Source organism: Brienomyrus brachyistius, chromosome 23 (assembly GCF_023856365.1).
Source record: "Brienomyrus brachyistius isolate T26 chromosome 23, BBRACH_0.4, whole genome shotgun sequence".
Classification (NCBI taxonomy): Eukaryota; Metazoa; Chordata; class Actinopteri; order Osteoglossiformes; family Mormyridae; genus Brienomyrus; species Brienomyrus brachyistius.
Window position 1 is genome coordinate 2,696,868 of NC_064555.1, and position 22,531 is coordinate 2,719,398.

At 53.3% G+C, this 22,531-nt stretch overlaps 1 protein-coding gene across 1 annotated transcript; it reads right to left on the bottom strand.

The window, feature by feature from the left end:
* Positions 1 to 234: 234 nt before the first annotated feature.
* LOC125719499 (serine/threonine-protein phosphatase 6 regulatory ankyrin repeat subunit A) lies at positions 235 to 20,944 on the bottom strand. The gene is given in 29 exon segments (XM_048994339.1): positions 235 to 2,116; positions 2,321 to 2,412; positions 3,501 to 3,583; positions 3,794 to 3,876; positions 4,113 to 4,258; positions 4,370 to 4,453; positions 4,559 to 4,646; positions 4,728 to 4,947; positions 7,088 to 7,205; positions 7,528 to 7,615; positions 7,699 to 7,900; positions 7,999 to 8,073; positions 8,173 to 8,199; positions 8,316 to 8,427; positions 8,531 to 8,671; positions 8,841 to 8,909; positions 9,661 to 9,707; positions 9,709 to 9,725; positions 9,944 to 10,026; positions 10,130 to 10,244; positions 10,354 to 10,432; positions 11,278 to 11,490; positions 11,580 to 11,722; positions 11,907 to 11,994; positions 12,306 to 12,506; positions 14,593 to 14,663; positions 15,469 to 15,547; positions 17,528 to 17,611; positions 20,208 to 20,944. Coding segments are annotated over 29 exon segments (3,261 nt in total). The 5' UTR covers positions 20,334 to 20,944; the 3' UTR covers positions 235 to 1,829.
* Positions 20,945 to 22,531: the final 1,587 nt, after the last annotated feature.

Here is a 22,531-nt window from a genome sequence, read left to right on the forward strand (position 1 = left end):
GCTGGGTGAGCATATGACCCTTTGGGCTCTGCCTGCCACTATACATGTCCCTGTGACTGCTGCCTGTAAGACAGAACCAAGGTCCACACCCTGTGATACACATTAAAAATAACAAAACACACATTCACCATGCGAGTCTCAAATTAGCACAGTCCAGTTACCTTGTGAACAATGTCACCTGCCTAAACAAATCCTGCCAGGAGGAAAAATAACCACAAAACAACAGGCCAGTCATTAAATTACATAACCCACTTCTGGATTTTATTATCCATAAAATATACAGGAATCCCAGACGTACTGAAAGGACGCAGGTATAAGTGTCCGGGCGGTCACTGTTACTATGTACAAGCCAGCTCCGTCCTTCCGGAAAGAGAGACTATCCCATTCCAACGGCATAAAATCAGCATTGTACACAAATCCAGTTTAAAATAGATTTTTGAAATAAGATTTTAATTAAACACACGCAAACAAAATGGCTTCACAGACGGAGGGGAAAAAAAACAAACAAAGAAATAAAAACAAAATGGGATTACAAGACCAGTCAGGCTAACCTGCCACTGATTACTTCTCCATGGGCTTAAGGTCTCAGTCTGCATTGTGCTACTGGCCTGTTGTTTGATGCCATCCTTCAGAACTGTTTTAGTGTCGAGGTCCCCTCTCGTTAAGCTATGGCCAAATTGGACCTAATCGAGCCTGTTTAACCGGATGGCGCGCTGCTACTCGGTACCGGATGCCCCACGCACACCGGGACAGAAAATATAGGTGCTTTACTTTGCTTAAGTTATTATTGTATAACAATTCTGCAGGCTGAAATTGTACTCCGCGGCGGAGGCAGAGGGTGGACGCCCCCGTCCAGCTCCAGAAGGCACGTGGAGAGGCGAAAAGAACTGATATCGCCATGGAAAAAAAGGAGAAAAACAGTGATTTTATTTCTAAAGTAACAAAAGCATTGGAAGGGACAGCTTATTCTCACGGTTTGATCTCCGTCTCCCGCTACACTCCCCGCTGGCCCGCGAGTGAAACCGTCCTGGCGGTCTGGACCGTGGGGGGGTGGGGTGGGGAGGGGTGACGGGGAAGCGGTCAGAGGTGGTTGGCAAGCGCACGGGGACTGCAGCTTTAGTGTAAAAACCCTGTCTGCACCACGCGTCGCTGGTCTCGGAAAAAATCATACGTACGAAATGCGTGAGAAAAGACCATCGTATTAAAATTTCGTCCCAAAAAATAATTTACTTTTTTCTTCCCCAGTATTTGATTATTGAGGTGAGGAGGCGCATCTTGAAATCTGCGAGTGTACCGAGACGTCACAGAAATCAGAACTCTGTCACTGGACACAATAAATTACCCACGGCCGACACGACCCCTCGCTCCCTGTCTCTCTTCTTCCTTTTACGTCGTATTCATGCTAAACGAGGGCTTGCAAACACCTGCTCGCCACTTGGTCCCTTTGGCCTCGTTTCCTCCGAGTGCTTGCGTCACGCCGGCACGCCGCCCGAGTTTTGCCGACAGGTTGGCTCAATGGGAGACGGTATTTTTTTATTTTTTTTTTAATTCATGTTTAAAACTTTCCTTTCATTTCGGAAAACAAAAGAAGAACAGAGTCACGAGAAAGCTGGAAAGATTTCTGGCACCGCCGACGAGGATAAGGAAAGAAGCACAGGTAGGTGAGAAACAGTGTGGGCCAGCGTGCGCTACTCTCCCGCTCTCTCCAACGATTTAAGGCTCCTGAGTCTTCGGGACACCCGGCTGGGGGGGTGGGTCTCCACCAGGCGGGCCCTAGCGATTAAGACAGGGACAGGGTCGAGTCGGGGAAGCGGGTACACATGGGGTCCTCAGTAGGTCTCCGAGTCCGAGTCGTTGAGCTCGTCGTCCGGGGCATAGAAGCCGTCCTCGCGGGCCACGTTGTTGAAACTGCAGTAGGAGCTGTGCTCGGTCCTCAGTGTGGGCAGAGTGTCAAAGGTCACCGTTTTGGACGGGCTGGAGTAGTGGTTAATGGCGTTGAAACCCAGGCTGGGGATGCTGGCGCTGCTGGGAGACACGGGCATCATGGTGGCCAGGATGAGGGCGAGGCAGTCGGCCACATCTTTGTTTGGGGCACACGCCAAGGCAGGGGTGTAACCTAAGGGCAACAAACAAACAAACGGACGTCTAAGTAACCATATGAATGTGACAACTCGGCGAAATAGTGCTGCCCCCTAACCAGCAGGACAGTACGTTGGTTGAACTCCAGCAGCCAGACACTGCGTGGTCCTTGTTAATGTGACTGCAGGTCTTAAGCTAGTTTGAGCCGCCAAAGCGTGAACATGACGGGCCGGCAGCTCACCATTCTCGTCGACCGCGAGCACGCTGGCGCCCTTCCCCAGCAGCTCCTGCACGACCACGGTCAGACCGTTGCGGGCAGCCACATGCAAAGGCCTGGGAGGGCACAAGGGCTCAGCTGAGAGATGACCCAGACCCACCTGGACACCGAATCCCAAACTCAGAACCCAAAACGTTACTCGCATCCACCAGTTACCTGCAGCACATGCTTAACTTTGCATTTGGCTCTCAACGGTTGATGGCCTGCTCTTCACCGGTACTTGTGACTGGTGCCATGGTATATTGCATCAGCAATAAAGGGCTTTTCCAATCCAATCCAATCCATTGTTTGGGTGGATTCAAACATTTCTGTTTTGTCACTTTTAATCCACCCATCCATTCATCTATCCATCAACTGCTAATCCAGTACAAAGTCAGTGAGCCTATTCCAGACAGCTTGGGGCACAGGCTGGTGAACGCCCAGGATTAACTGCCAGACCTCCGTGAAACAGTTCTCAGTTTCATATCACCACATTCAAATAACATTTAAGTTTTTGTCTGTTGCGCACAAATGTCACCAGGGGGAGCTCTGTAGTCACGTTTAATATGGTCAAATTGCAAATATCTCTATGCTTCACCCCTGCTCTCCTGCCCTCGACGATCAGCTGAGCCAGTGCCCATTTCCTGAGAGCTGACGGCAAGCAGCCAGCACACTGGCACTCCAGAGACTGAGGGATACAGCCATAAGTGAATTCAGAACTACTACAGTCAGTGCCATTCACAGCCCACAGGGTTGCGCTTACACACTCGGACACTGATCTTCTGAATGCGCCACAGACGATCTCTGCTGTGCTACAGGGCTGATAATATTAAAGTGCACGGGGCAAATGTCCCAATCCCTATTGGTACATACAAATATTTATGTACCGAGCTATTTATATATATCGGACACAGGCCGTCCAATTACTGCCTCTCTACTGTTGTGTTGCTGTTTTTTTTTTTAAAAAAAAATGTGAAGAATATTTCAACACAAGGAAGTCGGACTGGACAGCTGGTGTGAAGATGAAATCTTCATGGTTGGCTCCCAATCGCCACTGGCAGTCAGGCACTTACCATGGTCAAGCATGTGCAGAGGAAGTCCCACCCCATTCCAGGAGGCCCCAACCCACCCCATCCCACCCCCGGTCCCAACACGGGGCACTCACGTCTGCAAGGCTGCATTCGTCGAGTTGATGAGGTTCCGGTCGGTTATCTTCTCCAGTATTAACAAGGCACTTGTTTCATGTCCCTTTATGGGGGTGGGGGGGGGGGGGGGAGAGAGAACGTGACAGCTGATGTTTACAAAATACAAAGTTCAGTTTATCTGCCAAAAGATCTGTCATTTCCCAGAAAATGGGATGTGCAGAGATGGGAGGTGAGAACGCAAAATTGCTTGTCATTTCCTTTGTGCGTTCGGTGAAGGGGGCGTGATGAGGAGCCGGCCAGCTAGGGGGCGCACCTTGCTGCAGGCCAAGTGGAGAGCAGTGTTCTTGTTGGCATCCTGCAGCGTGAGGTCTGCCTTGGCGCTACTCACTAGCACTTCTGCAGGAGAGAAGAGAGGCGTGTTCACCCCACAAGACAGACCACTGCGCACGGCCAATCGGACAGGATTAACCTGCTTCCCACTGGTTATCTTACTGCTTAGTCTAGGCCAGGAAGTGCGTCATGCCTCAAGTCCCTTAAGCCATTTCAAAATAAGAATCCTTCAGCGTTTAAGGTCGCTTTAAAAGGAGTAACTTATTTCGGTGGTGTAAAAATGCAGGCCGGTTAGAACTTACCGACGGCGTTCGTCTGCCCGTTCTCGGCCGCCATCATGAGCGCCGTCTTCCCCGAGCCGTCTACGCCGTTCACCTGGGCCTCGTGCCCCAGCAGCAGCTGCAAACACTCCACGTGGTCCGTGAAAGCGGCGGCGTGCAGAGCCGTCCTGTGGGTCGGGGGCACAGACAGCAGACGTCACTGCGGCCCCCCCCCCCGCGACAGCCCCCACTGCCCCAACCCCTCCTCCCACATCAGACTCCGCCCCGGGGAGTTGCACCTGCACTTTGTGTCAGTGGCATTGACGATGCTGGGGCCCAGCGTGTCGATCAGCATCTCTGCTGCTCCTTCATTGTCACTGATCCTGCCAGGGACACAAGGATTGTCACCTTTCAGATGGGGCACAGACAGCCTGGGTGTCACAGATAGGCACAGACAGACCTGCAGACAGACCTGCAGACAGACTTACACAGCGCAGTGCAGGGGGCTGAATGAGTTCCCTTCCATCTTTTGAAAGACCTCCTGTTCCAGCAGCACCTCCACACAGGTGTCGTGGCCTGCGGGAGCAGACAGTCAGCACACACAGGAGGGCTGTAACAGGAGGAAAGAGTACGGCATTCCGGAGCGCCGAGCGGTACCGTTATAACAGGCCCAGTGCAGGGGCGTGTAGCCCCGGTTGTCTGTGATGATGGGCACGGAGTCCAAAGACTGGGCAGCCTGCAGGAGCCCCCCCAGCACCCCGATGTGCCCGCAGGCTGCCGCCAGGTGAATGGGAGTGCGCCCCCTGCAGTCCCGAGCCAGGAAACTGGCGTTGTGCTGTAGTAGGGCCTCGACGCACTCCTCATGGCCGGTGACTGCCTGTGGGGGAGGGACAGGGATCAGGTAGGGGCTGACGAGGCCCAGCCGCCCCTCGGCGACGGAGGGAGCCGGACGCCGCTTTTGTAGTTCTCAAACCCTCACGACAATTATCAAACCAAATCACACTGAACACTCAGGCTCCACCCAACAGTGTGACATGACACCACCCAGCCTGAGCTCCCCCCCTCCCCAACACACTAAAGGCTCCTTGTATTTATGCAAGCCTCCCACCACAAAACGTGAATCGTGGCTGTTGTTTGTGCCTAACGCTTTTTCACAAATTTTACTATGGAATTAGTGTGTACTATCTGTACGCTGTCATATGCACGTGACGCTTACTCTCTGACTTATGCGCCGTTTGTTACGAGCACCAAGACAAATTTTGCATACAAGTTCCTTGAAGCAAGGAGGGAAAAATGAGCAAGTGGCAGAATAGAGTATGATGTGAAAACGTCTGAAACAAGCTCACACACACACTGAGAAACAAATTACATGTAGAGGAAAAACACACAGCTTGAGAATTGAGCCCCCCGTAAAGCACTCCCGTGCGGCACATCCCACCCCCCACCTCGGAATGAGGAGATTCCAGGAAGAGGGAAATACTTCTGGACTTAAGCATGACATTTGGCAGCTGTGAGTGACCGCAAACAGACGGAGCTGCGAGTTCGGACCCTTGGGGAGCGAAAGCAGAGCTGGTGTTGGGAGCTTTGGGAAAACTGGGCTGGTAAAAGACCACCAGTGGAGCCTGACTGCAAGACTGGGGGCGGAGAGAGGGAGCCTGGAGGGGGCGGGGAGAGGGAGCCTGAGGGGGTGGGGAGAGGGAGCCTGAGGGGGCGGGGAGAGGGAGCCTGAGGGGGCGGAGAGAGGGAGCCTGAGGGGGCGGGGAGAGGGAGCCTGAGGGGGCGGGGAGAGGGAGCCTGAGGGGGCGGGGAGAGGGAGCCTGAGGGGGCGGGGAGAGGGAGCCTGAGGGGGCGGGGAGAGGGAGCCTGAGGGGGCGGAGAGAGGGAGCCTGAGGGGGCGGGGAGAGGGAGCCTGAGGGGGCGGGGAGAGGGAGCCTGGAGGGGGCGGGGAGAGGGAGTCTGAGGGGGCGGGGAGAGGGAGCCTGAGGGGGCGGGGAGAGGGAGCCTGAGGGGGCGGGGAGAGGGAGTCTGAGGGGGCGGGGAGAGGGAGCCTGAGGGGGCGGGGAGAGGGAGCCTGAGGGGGCGGAGAGAGGGAGCCTGAGGGGGCGGGGAGAGGGAGCCTGGAGGGGGCGGGGAGAGGGAGCCTGAGGGGGCGGGGAGAGGGAGCCTGAGGGGGCGGGGAGAGGGAGTCTGAGGGGGCGGGGAGAGGGAGCCTGAGGGGGCGGAGAGAGGGAGTCTGAGGGGGCGGGGAGAGGGAGTCTGAGGGGGCGGGGAGAGGGAGCCTGAGGGGGCGGGGAGAGGGAGCCTGAGGGGGCGGGGAGAGGGAGCCTGGAGGGGGCGGGGAGAGGGAGCCTGAGGGGGCGGAGAGAGGGAGCCTGAGGGGGCGGAGAGAGGGAGCCTGAGGGGGCGGGGAGAGGGAGCCTGAGGGGGCGGGGAGAGGGAGCCTGAGGGGGCGGAGAGAGGGAGCCTGAGGGGGCGGAGAGAGGGAGCCTGAGGGGGCGGGGAGAGGGAGCCTGAGGGGGCGGGGAGAGGGAGCCTGAGGGGGCGGAGAGAGGGAGCCTGAGGGGGCGGGGAGAGGGAGCCTGAGGGGGCGGGGAGAGGGAGCCTGAGGGGGCGGAGAGAGGGAGCCTGAGGGGGCGGGGAGAGGGAGCCTGAGGGGGCGGAGAGAGGGAGCCTGAGGGGGCGGGGAGAGGGAGCCTGAGGGGGCGGGGAGAGGGAGCCTGAGGGGGCGGAGAGAGGGAGCCTGAGGGGGCGGGGAGAGGGAGCCTGGAGGGGGCGGAGAGAGGGAGCCTGAGGGGGCGGGGAGAGGGAGCCTGAGGGGGCGGGGAGAGGGAGCCTGAGGGGGCGGAGAGAGGGAGCCTGAGGGGGCGGGGAGAGGGAGCCTGAGGGGGCGGGGAGAGGGAGCCTGAGGGGGCGGAGAGAGGGAGCCTGAGGGGGCGGGGAGAGGGAGCCTGAGGGGGCGGAGAGAGGGAGCCTGAGGGGGCGGGGAGAGGGAGCCTGGAGGGGGCGGAGTGCCTTACCCCGCGGTGCAGGGCGGTCCTGCCCCACTTGTCTTTGGCCTCCACGTTGGCCCCCTTGTTGAGTAAGGAGTATACACAGTCCGTGTGGCCGCTGAGGACGGACAGCATCAGTGGGGTCCTGCCAAGCGGGGGGGGGGGGGGGGGGGGGTCAGGGCAGTTAGCCACGTTGGTTAGGCGACTGACAAGTAATAACAGAATAATAATAATAATAATGGTATTTATTAATTAACACGGGATGAAGTTATTCCTGTACGACAGCGACTGTAGGCTGGCATGACTCATGGACCAGGGAAAATGCCAAGGACTCTTTAGTAGAGGAACTATATGGCTGGAGAAATCCTCCCAGCCCCCTGCAGGCAAGGAGCCAGCACTGCGGGGGTGTGATGCTGCGGAGGACGGGGTGGCATGTCAGACCGGGACATGCACAGGGAGATACTGACTGGCCATTTCCGTCCTGGATGTCCACAGCAGTCTGCAGGTCCGCGTTCCCAATCAGCAAGCGCAGGCACTCCGAGTGGCCGTTCGTGGCTGGTGGGCGAGGGTGGGAACGTCAGCGTGTCGGTCAGTCGGATGCTGGGGGGGCTCCCACGCCCTCAGAATACTCGACCTACCTGCAGCGTGGATCGGCGTGCGCTTCAGGGTGAAGTCCTTCACCAGGATGGACGCTCCCTGGTTGATGAGCACATCCACACACTCCACATGGCCCTTGAAGGCAGCCAGGTCCAGTGGTGTGCGGCCCTGGCTGTTCCGGACGTCCAGGTCCAGCAGGGACTGAACCAGAACCTCCAGAGCTTGGTGGTGCCCATGATATGCCTGCAAACATGGAGGGGGGCCATATGGCTCAAGCAACAGCCAGCCTTAAAGACACGCACATCGGTGGGGGGGGGTACGCTCCCTGCTGGTTTACTCACCGCTAAGTGCAGAGGACTGACAGGGGCACGGTTGTCAGAGTCGTTCAGAACATCCGTCCCTGAGGTCTCCATCAGCTGGGGAAAGAATGGATGGTCGGGCAGGTGGGGGCGGGGGGTTTAAGCCACCGCATCACACTATCGGTAGTGTCTTTGTGTCTGACGGCCGCTACTTACCACATCGAGGGGCGTCTCGCTGGCGATCTGAAAGATAGAAAGGGGCTTTTCAGACAAACGCGTGGGGAGAAGACGCAAGACGAAAAGGCACTGAGCTCCGTTATTGGATAACGTGAAAGAGCCAGCCGAACCGCGCTCCTCACCAGCTCCAGGCACAGGCGGTGGCCGTATGCCGAGGCGTAGTGGACTGCATTGTAACCCTGCTTGTCCCGGATCGCGGGATTCGCGTCGTTACGTAGTAAGTACTCCAGACACCTAGGGGCAGTAGACAGCCGGCCAGTCAGACACCTGCAGGCAGTCAGATACATAAGCAGGCTGTTGGGAACAGGCACAGACGGGTCACTAGGGAGGGACTCACTTTCCGTCCGTGTCAGAGGCGGCCGCGTAGTGCAGTGGGGTGCAGCCCCTCTCGTCCAGGTCGTTCACACTTGCCCCAGAGCCAACCAGGGCGAAGAGGCACTGGTAGTTACAGTTAGCTGCGGCGTAATGCAGGGGCGTCCTGTTGACGCAGAGACATTGTCCTTCATTCCTCCAACACCATCAATCACCCGTCCACACCCGCGTTAATCTGGATAGGAACCGGCACAGACCGGCCAGCCGGCGTCACGGCGACGGACCGACCAGCTCAAACTGACGCACATAAAATAAATAAATAACCTATGGTTTACCTTCCAAATTTGTCCTTCCTGTTGAAATCGGCCCCAGTGTTGAGGAGCAGATTCAAACAGTCCAGATTCCTGTGGGACAGGAAGGGGGCAGTGAGTGGGCAAGCGTGACGTTTTACTTCATTACAGATATTTATATTTCAACTTCCATTTTACATTTATGAGGCCTGGCAATTTATTGGAGATTCTGAGAAATGGTTTATTATGAATGCATTTGCCCATTGACCTCATGGGAAGCACCTACTACGTAAAATAGCTTTCTTTAAATTTTAAAGTGTGGCTTTTTTCATCGTATTAGTTAGATCCCACTTAGACTGGACCAGCACCATTGTTGCTTGCTGCCCCAACCAGGCACAATGCTAGTTCAAAAAGTCCCCAAAAACGTCCCCCATTCCAATTCAGACAATTCTGCAAACCTTAACCCCTTTTTTCATTGGTACCGACGGCAGTAATTCAGTTATTTCTATATCAGCGATTTCTTTTTTCTAAAGCATTTACCAGCCATTGACATTAAACTTTAATCTAAAAGCAGAGAGAGAGTGACTTGACACTTTCGCAGTCAGACGCTGTGATACGATAGCAGCTTCTCAAAGGGGCTGCCATCTCATCTAACATAGATCTATTTAATCTATCCGACAGACGAATCAGAAAATAAACATCAATTCACCTGGCATGAACACTTCCTGTTTACTGTATATCGAGGCAGCACGGCCCCTGACAGTGCCGGTGATTTTAAGTATGTTTTACTAAGTAGTGATCCGACCGAATGTGAAAACGGAAGAAGGGCTGGGAGGCAGTGACCCTGTGGGATAGGCGGACGCACCCTCCAGCTGCCGCCGCGTGTAAACAGGTCCTCCCAAAGTCATCGGGGGGTGTCGATGTCAAAGCCTGTGGGAGAGGGAGGACACCGGCGGGTAAGTTCTCACCCAGAGAAGCCGGATACACAGACGCATCAACAGCAAACCTGGATCTGTGGCTGGTTTGCTAATTAATTATTAATAAATGTAACGAGGCATGAATGCGATATGGATGTCAGGACTGTTTGAGGGGGAAGTCACGGGAAAGACCTGCCCACGGGGGGGGGGGGGGGGGAGGTGTTCACTCACCGGATGATAGGAGTTTGCGACAGCAGTCTGAGAAGCCACTAAGAGCCGCCAGGTGCAGTGGGAACATGCCGTGGATGCCACGCCTACCAAGAGGCGGGGCCAGTTAGCACCATGTGACACCCCAGCCAGCACCATGTGACACCCCAGCCAGCATGCCCTGCACCAGCATCGCCGATTATCACTCACTTGGTAGCGTCGGCCCCATTGGTGATGAGCGTGTTGAGCAGCAGCTCGTGGCCATAGCGTGCTGCGATATGCAGGGGGGAGTTGCCGTTCTTGTCTTCACAGTCTATCTCGGCCCCTGTGGGCGTGACCCAAACTATCGGCATTAGAGACACACCACCTGTGCCCCGCCGGCAGGACGGAGGGGGGGGGGGGGGGGGGGGGCGACGGCTTGAGGGCGACTTTACCGTTCTGGATGATGGCTTGGGATCTGGAAAAGCGGCCATGGATGGCGGTCATGTGCAGAGGAGTCTTCCCATCTTTACTCTGGAGAGAAAAATAATCCGGCGTGAGTGTCACGCCACTGCACCCAATCAGGGACCTGCCGTGCCATTCGGTGCCCAATCAGGGACATGCAGTGTGATGCTGTGCCCAATCAGGAACTTGTGCTGTGATGCTACATCCAATCACGGATGTGTGGTAACAGTACAATGTGCCAGTCAGAGATTTGTATTTCTGCACATAAGTCTATCTATTCCCCCTACCTACTTTCCACTAGTACAAAATCAGTAAAAATGTTCAATCAGGTCCCCAGGTTGGCGCCAGTATCATCCTTTTGTGTAGTTATACCGCTGCTACCAGGAAATGCTTTGTTAGCTTTCTGATTTCCAATGGGCCCTTTTAGGACAGGAAAGCCCTGTCCTCATTACCCAAGCGATCAGGCTAAGAGTTTGCCCACAGACACCCTACGGCAGCTTGCTGATGTTCCCCAGGCCCAGCTGCATGAGGTCACACTGCTTCCTTTCCAGAGACTTGTAGGGTGTTTCTCAATATGCGCACTTCACCGTACAGTCCCAATACTAAGCATAGAAGTACAGAGGATGATAAAAAAAAATGCTGCCCTTGTCCCGCCCCAGATATCAAGGATTAGTTGCATCCTAGCCAAATGAGAACAATCCCACGATTCATTGCGCCCCAATCTTCATTCTTGGGAGGCAAGATAGCAAGACTGGTCTTGTCAAGACAACACATACGATCGTGGCGTTCTTGGTATTGAGAAACACCCTTAATGTCTCACAGGAAGTAATCGTGATGAGGTCATTTCCTGTGAGAGACACCGTCCTGCCAAACAGCAGTGTAATGGCTGGTGGGGGGAGGGGGGGCTGGCGTACCTTGATGTTGACATCGGCGCCGTTGCTGACGAGCAGCTCCAGGCAGAGCGCCCCATGTCGCGAGGCCGCCGTGAAGTGCAGCGGCGCAAAGCCCTTCTCATTCACCTGGTTGACGTTGGCCCCAGACTCGATGAGCTCATTGACGACCACATCCTGCCCGTTGTAACAGGCCACGTGGAGCGGCGTATTGCCATACCCATTCGGCTCGTTGATCTGGAACGGGGAGACGAGGTCGGTTGGGGGGGGTCTTCGGGGGTCACGCTCGTTTTAGTAGGTTGTGGGGGGTGAGTGGCGCCACTCACGTCCACTCCCAGGTCCAGCAGGTACTTGACCACGCTGATCATGCCACTGGACGCGGCCGCATGGAGTGGGGTGTACGCCTTCTTGTCCTTGCAGGTCACCTCGGCACCGTGAGAGACCAGGAGCTTCACCACCTCTATGTGGCCTGAAACCCAGAAACCATTCAGGCCCCACACACAGACAGGGCCGCCCCACACACAGACAGGGCCGCCCCACACACAGACAGGGCCGCCCCACACACAGACAGGGCCGCCCCACACACAGACAGGGCCGCCCCACACACAGACAGGGCCAACTGAGGCTCTAACAGGCAGCACTACACTCCTCACCCATATAGGCAGCCCAGTGGATCGCCCGGCGGTCCTTCTTGTCAAAGGCATTAATGTTGGCACCTCTGGAAAGTAGCAGTTTCACCATCTACCAGTGAGACGGGAGAGACCGGAGACTTACACTGAATACAGGGTGTCTGCATGTTACATCAAGCAGCTTAACTAACAGCGCGAAAGTTTGGCCTGAATTTTCCAGGCTGCCAAAAAGCGGCCAAAAACCTTCCGCAGGTCAGCTCCTGACAAGAGGGGTGGGGGGGGGAGGCTGAATGTCGGTACCCGAAAAACCCATCGGTGGCTGATGGTTTGACGAAGCCGTTCTGTATCGGCTGGGTGAGTCGGGCCTGTCAGCGCCCCTTTCCTGACACCGCTACCCTGGGTCCCCATAGGAACGGGACTGACCTCCAGGTGGCCACTGAAGGCGGCGTGGTGCAGGGCGGTCCTGCCCGCGCGGTCCGACACGTTGACATTGCTGAGCAGCGGCACCAGCGCCTCTGCACAGCGCACCGCCTTGTTGGCTGCAGCTACGTGCAGCGGCGTCTGCCAGTTCTTGTCCCGTGCATTGACATCGGCCGAGTGCTTCAGCAGTACCTGCACAGCCTCCTGGGAACAAGAGGGGACAAGGGAGGGACATCAGCTGGCACGTCCTGGCGTATGACTCCCGTTCCAGCTAAGCGGATCGGCTCCGGGATGGGAGACCGGAGAAGCGTGTGAATCAGCCAGAGTACTCAGATACTCTCGGATACAGGATGCAGAGACGCATCCCCTGCGAGTGAGATCGCGTTTGAGGGCAGAGAGGAACAGCGAGTCTGAACTGACAGAACAGCACGGTGGCACCCCCAGCCTCAGGCCCAGCCTGATTCGACATACACTGAGCGCGCTCCGGAGGAAGAGGCACACTACCCATCTTCTTACACTCGAGCTGTGTTAGCACACGACTAAAAGGGCAAGCTCGGTCCTATTTGCTTATGGTAGGAAATCCAAGAGCTCATAAGTTTATTAATTATAAAAAGTACTTTCCATGGTATCTAAACAAAATTCCAATAAATGAGTGAATACATGAATGAATACATGACTACTAAAACTGAGCCTGGTAAGTAACCCCCCTCCAACACCATCCAGACCAAACCCTGAGGAAAACACAGAGTGCTACAATGACAGCTACAATGACAGCTCAGGGGCCCTGAGGAGGGGGACTTTGACACCCACAGGTAGAGGTTCCCCTCCAGACACGGGCAGCAGCAAAGCTAATGGAAGACAACTTGAATGGTTTTCTTTGTTTCATATGGCTGTTTTTTTTTGTCTTCTTACCTTGGTGTTGGGATTTGGAGACGGACACCGCCGCCTTTTAGACCTTGAGTTTATTATTATTTTTTTGTTTGTCTGTCAGGTTATGTTGTGAGAGAAGAATGACGAATTACATTCCATCGCAGGCTAATCACTGCACTTTTGATGCGCTATGAAGAAGCTACAGAATAAGCCATCTGTCTGCTCACGGACGAAGGCTATCAAGTCTCCAAAACCCCCCACCCCCATTTCCCAAAATGTGCATGTCAGTCTGGAATGCATGTTCGCCGTGTGTCTGTGGAGGTCAGTGTGATAACAGGGTGAGTTATGGGTATGTAAACGTCGGCGAGAAGGGGCTTTATCTGAAAGCAGTCTCTCGATTGTGAAGTTTCCAGAAAGCCACTGATGCTTTCGCCAACCCCAACTGCCGGGCGGGAGGTGAGAATCAGCACACTGCTACTTCCCCATTTTCAAGTCCTACTGCTTGCTCCTGGGCATGTTCCATTCTCAAACATTACAAAACATGTATCAAAGCTACGAAGTACTACTACAAACCCATTACAAAACAGCACATGGTGTGCTGAATATACACTTCCTGAAATACGCACAACAGGTAAATCGATAAATAAAAAACATTTAAGAACCAGGATGCTTGAATAGTCTCGGGGCAGGAAGCTCCTGCACAGTTTCCATGTGTTTTGGTGCTTTTGGGAAAATCAGAGCCCCAGCAACGCATGGCAGGTCCGTACGAGGAACGGGCTCAAGATGGGCTTTAAATACCCACAATGTCACAGCAAGGGCTCCAGGAGAACCTGCGGCAGCGAGCCGGTGCTGTCGGATCTGGGTCAAACAGTAAACTTTAAAGAAGAGCTAAGAGAATGGTGAAAAAATTACTGCCTTAGAGCGAATTCAAATTCCTGTCTGCACTAGTCAGCCCCTCTGGGCATGCTGGGTAGGAGCAGGGCGGGCAGCATCAAACCCGAAAAGGGTTGGAGGTGTCTGAGACAGAGAGAGGACGATGAAAAATGTAACATAAACCTAGACCCTGCAGGATCCCAACAAAGAGCCAAAGAGCTTTAAAATATACATGAAAGCAAAGCGGAGATAAGGCAAAGAGCTCAGAAACAACCAGGAAGCACAAAACAAGGCAGGCGGCTCGATTGTGTGACCTACAGGACTCACTTTCTCTTTCCAATGTCACCAAAAATGTTGAGTGTTGAGTTTTGGCAACAGCAGCTGGGTCAAGGATCAAGATATGACTGCTGCACGGAAGCTTGTGTTAAGTAACACGTCATTCACTGATCTTTCGAAACGAGGGCTGATAACGTGTGTGTGTGTGTGTGTGTGTGTGTGTGTGTGTGTGTGCGCACGTGCATGCGTGCAAGCAGACCAGCGGAAATACCTCACTGCAGGATGCCACAGCCCGGTGCAGCGGGGTCAGCCACTTGTGATCTTTGGCATTAACCCTCGCTCCTGGAAGGGGGGAAGAGAAGGGGTGACAGAAAATCTCCATTAAAAAAAAAAAAACACAACAACAACAATAACGCCACAAGCCGAGTAAATTGCACAGAGCAGAGCTGAAACACATAACCTAAGAGTGACGGTTTTTAGGTAAACCAAAGCAAATCGATCTGACACCTAACCTCTGACACAGCACCCCCTAGTGTTAGAATGGACGGAACTAATAATTTGGGACAAGGGTAACGGAGACGACAAGAACCACCCAGCTGTGGAGACATTTATATGGTTTACATATATACACTCACGCACACACTCACGCACGCAGGCACACATGCACGCACGCACGCAGGCACACACGCACGCACGCAGGCAGGCACGCACGCAGGCAGGCACGCACGCACGCAGGCAGGCACGCACACACGCACGCACGCAGGCAGGCACGCACGCAGGCAGGCACGCACGCAGGCAGGCACGCACGCAGGCAGGCACGCACGCACAGGAAGCTCTCCGGCAGGCCTTACTAAGAGCACGTGCTGGTGGTGAAAACAGGCACAAGCAGCTGTTCACAAAATCTCAGGCAGCAAAGGCAGCCCTGTGCAGTTGTCAGTGAGGACACAATATTACAGGCCCATTTTCTAAGAAACGGAAAGCTGTACCCGTCACACTTCAGGTCACCATTTCTGGGACGGTGAGGGGGGCAGTTCACACTGGACTGGAGCATTGTGGGTAGCCCTGGTCTGCAACCAATGCCTCAAGACCAAACACACGCCCAGGGCGTCACAAAGACGGGCTGGTTCACCTCCACACAGGGACACACCTGACAGGATCAGCAGCTCGATGATCTCCGAGTCGCCCAGGTACGCGGCGGCGTGCAGAGGCGTCCTCTTCTCGTTGTCCTGCAAAGACAGAGGCGACGTATAAGGGAGCTTCTGCTCTTTGAGAAGCAGGTCCATGTGGACCAGTGTCTAATAGATGCAGGTGTTCAGCCTGGGCCAGACAGGCGCCGAAAGTGGGCCAACGGTACCATAGATGCGATTTCACAGCAAAGGGAGTGAGAGAATGAGGAGAAGGATAAACAAGGACCAGGACAGTGGTGGACAGCAATTCCGGAACTGATTGGCAGCCCATAATAACCCATGATAGCAGAGTGATAACGTTAGCATTTTAACACCCATGTGGGTGTTTATATAATCATAATTAAGTCATACTTAAATACCTGATCAGCAGAAATTCTGATAAATTATTGATAAAAGTAAGTTCATGTATCTAGGACAGTTTCTAGAAAAACTAAGATGAATTGCAGCATTTTTAAATGGGACTCCAGGAACCCACAGCAACGCTAAGCCATTGAGTAAAGACTGGAGGGGGAAAGGGGCTGTGAATGGAACAGTGCAAACTACTGTGCTGGCAGCAGCAACAAAAGTGATCGTTAATGTTCTGATGTGGTGTTTACAAGGGCCTGATTTACTGAGGAGGAGGTTTCCTCAAAGCAAGGGCTGCGCGGTGAAGAAGCTGACGAGCGAAGGACGGGATGCCCGTCGATTGGCGATGATGGAGCCGGCCGAGGCTGGCTGGCCGAGGCCTGAGAACGGCGCTCTGTACACGGCATGCAGGGTTCATTCTCATCGGGGCAGACTGGGCTCAAAATTTATATTCACAAGGCCCTTTGGCTCAGGAATTCCGTCTAATACTCAAAAGAAAAAAAAGAATTATGCAGTTATAGGGTTTCCGAAACTGTACTGCCTATAAAAATCACAAATGTTTAAAAACATCTGACTTCCATAAATTTACGTACATTGGTTCTGTTATTTCAGGTGCTTAAAATAGCAAAATATTCCATAGTTGCATACATGGTTTTAACTCTACACCCGCATTCGACAATAAGAACCCAGTGCGCAGACCTCGTCTAAACAAGGCCAACCATCTAAGCCAATAGAGCCATGGTTGGTCCAATATAGCCAATACAGTGTGTTTATACAGTAGTGGCTAAGAACCCAGGGCACAGAGCCCGAATTACACTTTACAGTCACACTGCTGCTTAGCAAAGACCAAATAGATATTCTTACTTCTTCCTCCAGTCATATGAAAGAAATCAGCACTTTTCCGGCCCAGAAACGGAGCAGACTGACTGGAGGGGACAAAAGGGTAACCCAGTCTCCAGAGGAACACTTTACAGAGGAGAACGTTCTTCAAAATGCATCCAGTTTCCCTGTGCAGTTACCTTGCGCACACATCGTTTGTCACACAGAGCTCATTTTACCAAGGAACTCATTGGGGAATGTTTGCACAACTCAGTACACCTCTACACCTGGGGAGTAACCAGGAGACTGTAACCAAGGTCACACCCCCAAGCCCTGCACAGGCTGACTATATTATAACACAATGCAAGTGATTTATCCATCTCTGGGGGGGTCATCGAGTATTTGTCCCCCTCGTATCCCCTTCTGCTCTCCAGGAGAGGTACAGACACACATGTATTTAAAGGTGAGAGCAAGTTTGGGGTCAGAGAACAGGATCAGTCAACGTCCAACAGCCTAGGAGTTCAGGCGCAAGCTCAAGGGGCCAATCTTCTTCTGCATAGGGGACTGAAACCCACAACCAGATACCAGCCTGGAGCCCTAACCTGCCACACATCACTCTAGTCTATTTAAGATCGAAGTGAAAACTGGCAAGATAAACATAAGACTCCCTCTAAGGTTCACACTTTAGCAGAAGAGGGTTTTTGAAGATATAGAATGACCTATTTCCCCTGCTGTGACCAAGGCTCGCTAACATATGCACATACAGATTAAATAAAATGGCACATGGCAATTATATTTGGCTATTTTCAGCAGAAGACAGCGAGGTATTGCCTTTAATGATGAAGAGAACATTACCTGTACATTGACATCTTCCTTCTTGAATATCAGGGAGCGGACTTCATCGGGATCCACATTAAAAATAGCTTTCAGGAGCGAAGGCTGAAAGAGAGAGAGTTCATGGCTTTTTACATTCTGTGGGAGTGTGTTTTTATCCTGCTTTGGTGGGTGTGATGCAGAAATATTAATCCAAATCTTCCTCTAGGCTTATCGGCCATTTAGTTCTGCTATCAGTCACCCTTTACAGAACGGAAAGTAGACGGTCACAAAAACAACCCCCCCCCCACCAAGCTACACAAAGACACTCACAGAAAGTGGGGAAAATTCCTTCGCCAGCTACAAAAAGCTCTACAGTTTTTGCGGTCAAAGATAGTGACAGAACAACATGTTTTTAATTACATATCAAATGAAATAATAATCAGGTGCCACACCTGGAATTTAAAGGCTGTGTCTTTAAAACAGCTTGTACCACAAATTAATAGCTAAGCAGGTCTATCTGCAGCTGAATAGGTGAAGGCGAAAGGGATTCGTTTGAAGGTAATACAGCAGTGAGTGGGTTGGTCAGGATCAGTCAGAGCCACAGGGAGTAAAATCCCCAGCGATGAATCACGCAGGAAAACATCCGCCATGACAGCAACAATCTCCTAAAATCTGCCGCTGGGGCTCAAGCCCATAGCAGGCCGCCTCTCTCAGACTGTACATTTATAAATGAAGTGAAACATTAGGGGCAAAAGGCATTTTCCACAACACCAGTACCATTCAAAATAATAATAATAAAAAAAAAAACAAAAAAGATCAGTACTATTCTTCATCTGACCTCAGCTGGGGGGGGGGGGACACACAGGTTTGCTGCTCCTTTTTATAATGACTTCATGTTATCAAATTGGGGAGAAACATGCAGTGTTACTTAATATTAATAATCAACACACAGACACAAGGTGCCCCTTCAGCAGGTCCCCTGCCAGCTCCTCTGAGTCACATTCCAGGCAGTGCCGAGACGAACTCGACTGCGGTTCTTCTCTGTGACGAACGCAGGATCGCACAGTAAATCAGCCCAGCACGGCCTTTGCGTGACAGCGCACCCTGCAGGCCGGCTGACGGCGCCACAGTGCTCTGCCGTCACAGGAGATGCCAGTGTTGCTCTGTCGGGCATCATTAGACAACTCGGTTTTGATTCCTACACGCTCTATTATCGAAATGCACCCTCAAGAACACAGACGGTTTACAAACACTGCAACATGACAGTGGGGTGGTGTCCAGGTGCCCAGGGGATAATTAAGTGACACAGCTGGAGCCCCATTCAGGAGCTCAGCCACAAGGTAAGGCACAGGAAGGACTTGCTAGCTGCCTTTTCTCTCTCCTGTCCTTGTGAAGGGTCGCTGTCACTCTCCTGTACTCCCACCTCAGCCTGACCCCCCTCGTATGCTACGACTCCATCCCAAGACCCGACACTGTCCTCAAGCACCCCACCTTGAGCTACAGCCCCTCCTTGTGCTTCCTTTTTGCCACGAATAAAGCGCCTCCCACCATCCCTCCATAACACCCCCATACCTTTGCCAGAAGGATCAGCTGAGTTCGGTGTTAATCAGCCACAATGATTTATTCCAGACCTGCAGTTCGTGAGCTTACTCACGGGGCATTAGTGGAGATCTCCTGCCACTGCTGTGTGTGTGTGTGTGTGTGTGTGTGTGTGTGTGTGTGTGTGTGTGTGTGTGTGTGTGTGTGTGTGTGTGTGCGCGCGCATGTACGTCACAGACACATGGAACCTGACTGCAGAGCACACTGTGTTCAAATGCCCTTAATTCAGCAGAAATGTGGCTTAACGCAGAGCTTCAAAACCAGCCTAACTGAACAGCTCCTTGCCTTTGGCCACGATCCACAGCAGTCATGGCTGTCGTCATACTGAGACTGAGCTCCACACCGAATACAAACTGGACGCATCAATCTCTACTGCCAACACAAACTCAACCTTCCCCTGCAGATCAAACCCAAGGGACAACAACCACAAATCATTTTCCATTTAAAAACATATGTGTTCGTTCGCAACAGTGGAGGTAAAATCCTACTAAAGGATAATAATGAAGTCTGGGTGTCCACTTAGTCCGCAAAGACGTATAGGGACACTGTCCTGCGGGGGATGGGCGTCACCCCCTTACAGGGCAGGTGGCCGGACAGCTGTCCTGTCAACATATGTTCCCAGGAGCAATCCCCTGCAATCCCCTCACGTGTGCATTGAACACCTCCGCCCCAGGGGGACGCTGTCATGGACACGTGTAACTCCTTGCCCGCACCATGGTGCCGTGAAGGTCCTCACTAATGCTACAGGGAGCAGGCTAAGCGAAGGTGGCTAACGGTGCATTACTGCCAACCCTAAGACAGCCGATTTGGTGAGAGGAGCACGTCTAAATGAAGCTCCTTCAGAAAAGCGAGGAGGATCAACACTACGCTGCCCAGGACGCAAACCTGATCGTAACATCGACACCACTTTGATTCCTCATCAGAATATTCACATACGCTTTGACCAACAGAACCAAGTCCAGGCTTTTAAATACGAGCCCATTCCTGAACGGCAATAATTCTAATTATGGAGAAACACTCGCGCCGGTCACGGACACTGGTAAAACGACACCGGCGTCTCTTCAAAGTGCGATGCACTGGTGCAGTGCGATGCACCCCGAAAGCATCTCTCCTTGCTCACCTTGGCTTGTGCGGAGTCTGCGTCAGAACCGTGCCGGGGAGAGCGTGCTGGAGGCTCTCTGGAGCGAAAGGAGGAGGGCTCCACTTCCTCCTCCTCCTCCAGGACCACGATGCACACGCGGCTCATCCGCGCCTTCCGCTGCGGAGCCGCATGCCCGCGTGATGCTGCCGAATCCACGCAGGGGTGCGCAGGCAGCCCCCCGATCAGCCTGGACGACGGTGAGAGTCGGCGCGCGATGGCCGTCCTCCATTCATCCGGAGCAAGAGCTGCTGAAAGCAGCACTTTGGCCGGAGCCCAGCGATCGAGCTGACTACTACAACAAAGCTCTTCCTGTGTTCCCTTCAATCCCGCATGGAGGGGAGGGGTTTGAGCACACCGTTCACACGGGCCGGCTGATCCCGCACGCAAGCACGGACACACACATACGCACACACACAAACAATCAGCACAGCGGGTGACAGGAGAGTCCTTTAGCCGTGAAGAAACAGGACACCGGTGAGAGAGAGAGGCAGAGAGAGAGAGGTGGGGGGAGAGAAGGAGAGCGAGACAGAAGGACAGAGAGGGAAAGAGGGAGGGGAACACAGAGGGAAAGATAGAAAGGGGAAAAAAGAGGACACAGAGGAGGCAGGAAAACGAGTGAGAGGGACAGAGAGGGAAAGAGGAGGAGGAAAAAGAAGAGAGGAGGACAGGAGAAAGAGAGAGGGACAGAGGGAGAGAGAAGAGGAGAGAGAACAGAAGAGAGTGCTAACGGAAGCAGGGCAGCAGTCACAAACAAGCGCTGATCACATTTGTCAGCGTCAGGATTCCACACACAAGGTCGCTCTGCAGTTGCGATGCAGCCTCTTTGAGGTCACCTCCCACCTGACAGGCTTAAATAACACAGCTCCCCCTCCCCCGGAGGCACACTGCAGGCTCCTGAGACCAGCAGCTCCTGGGATGCTCGAAAGGGAAAGCAAGAGAGAGCCGGGGGGTGGGGGAGCTTTCTGATCGATGAGCAAAGTGAGAGCTGCACTCCTCAACGAGCCACGAATGACTTGATCCTCGGCCATTCCCTGCTTTCTGCAGGAGTGTGCCTTTAAAATATCCCATCATGCTCAGCAGTAGACCTATGGTTTGGCAGAAGGGTTCCGGCAAGCCATACAAATAACAGTCTGTAATTGAGAAAATGGCTGGGGTTGTTTCTCCCACTGCAAACTGGAACAAACAGACACTGTTCCGAAGGGGGGGGGTTAGACCCCCTCCCACATCTAACTACCAGCATATGAAAGAGAGGGGCAGAACATTCCAGGCAGCCACAGAAACCCATTAACTTTCCACTGGATTCTTCCCAGATGCCACCAACCTCCAACAGCACAATTATCTCTGCACGACAAACCTGCCTCAGCTGTCTCTCCCCCACCTCCCACACTGCATCTGCAACGTGCCCCTCAATGACCATCCTGGGACCATTCATCCGCAGTGTCCCCACTGTAAATCCACTGTACTTTCATACATCACGAGTGTCTTCATGCAAAGATGAAAGGGAATCGCTCACATTACTTTATGTTAAGCAGCTCTGTGCTTCCTCCACCTTATATGGTAGAAGTTTTACTTGAGTGAATCGGGGCCTCGTTGCAGGCTGTTACCACTGTTGCCCCTACTGGGACGTCGGCAATTTTTAGGGCCCTGCGGCTCTTCGGAAACGAGACGCATAAATCAGCCCACGGACCAGGCAGCTAAGGCTCCGTTTCGTTTACGTTAGAGAACCTACTTAAAACGCTTACAATATGTTGTCTGGACTATTCAGCTTCCTCCTTAATGAGGAAGTGGAGGCTCTGTGTCAAGTTTGTAGAGTTTGTAGCTGATGCGTGAGACGTATTGATCTTCAGATGTCAAGCGTTGGGAGGACCCAGGAAATACTGGCCCAAGAGACGTTGCCCAAGAGCCACCGATAGACGTTATAAATGAGTATCGGTAACTTACAGGTCATTATGGTGACACCACCATCAGCACTGGCAATCTTTTCACAACAAGCACAAAGATAAACATCACACAGCACATACTGGATTCATAGCCCAGCTCCCATGACAAGAACACGCATACAGACACGGATACAGACACAGACACAGATACAGACACAGATACAGACACACACACCCCTCTAGGTCTAACCCAGATGGCACCACACCCTAACAGGCTGGAACATAAACAGATTCCAGAGGTCTCAGTATGCCATTTCAAACAGGCCTATGATCTGACAGCATGGGTCCTCACAGCATCATCACTCCGGTAACCAAAAGAGCAATAATATGCAAAACTAGATGATAATTAAGATAGAAAAAAAA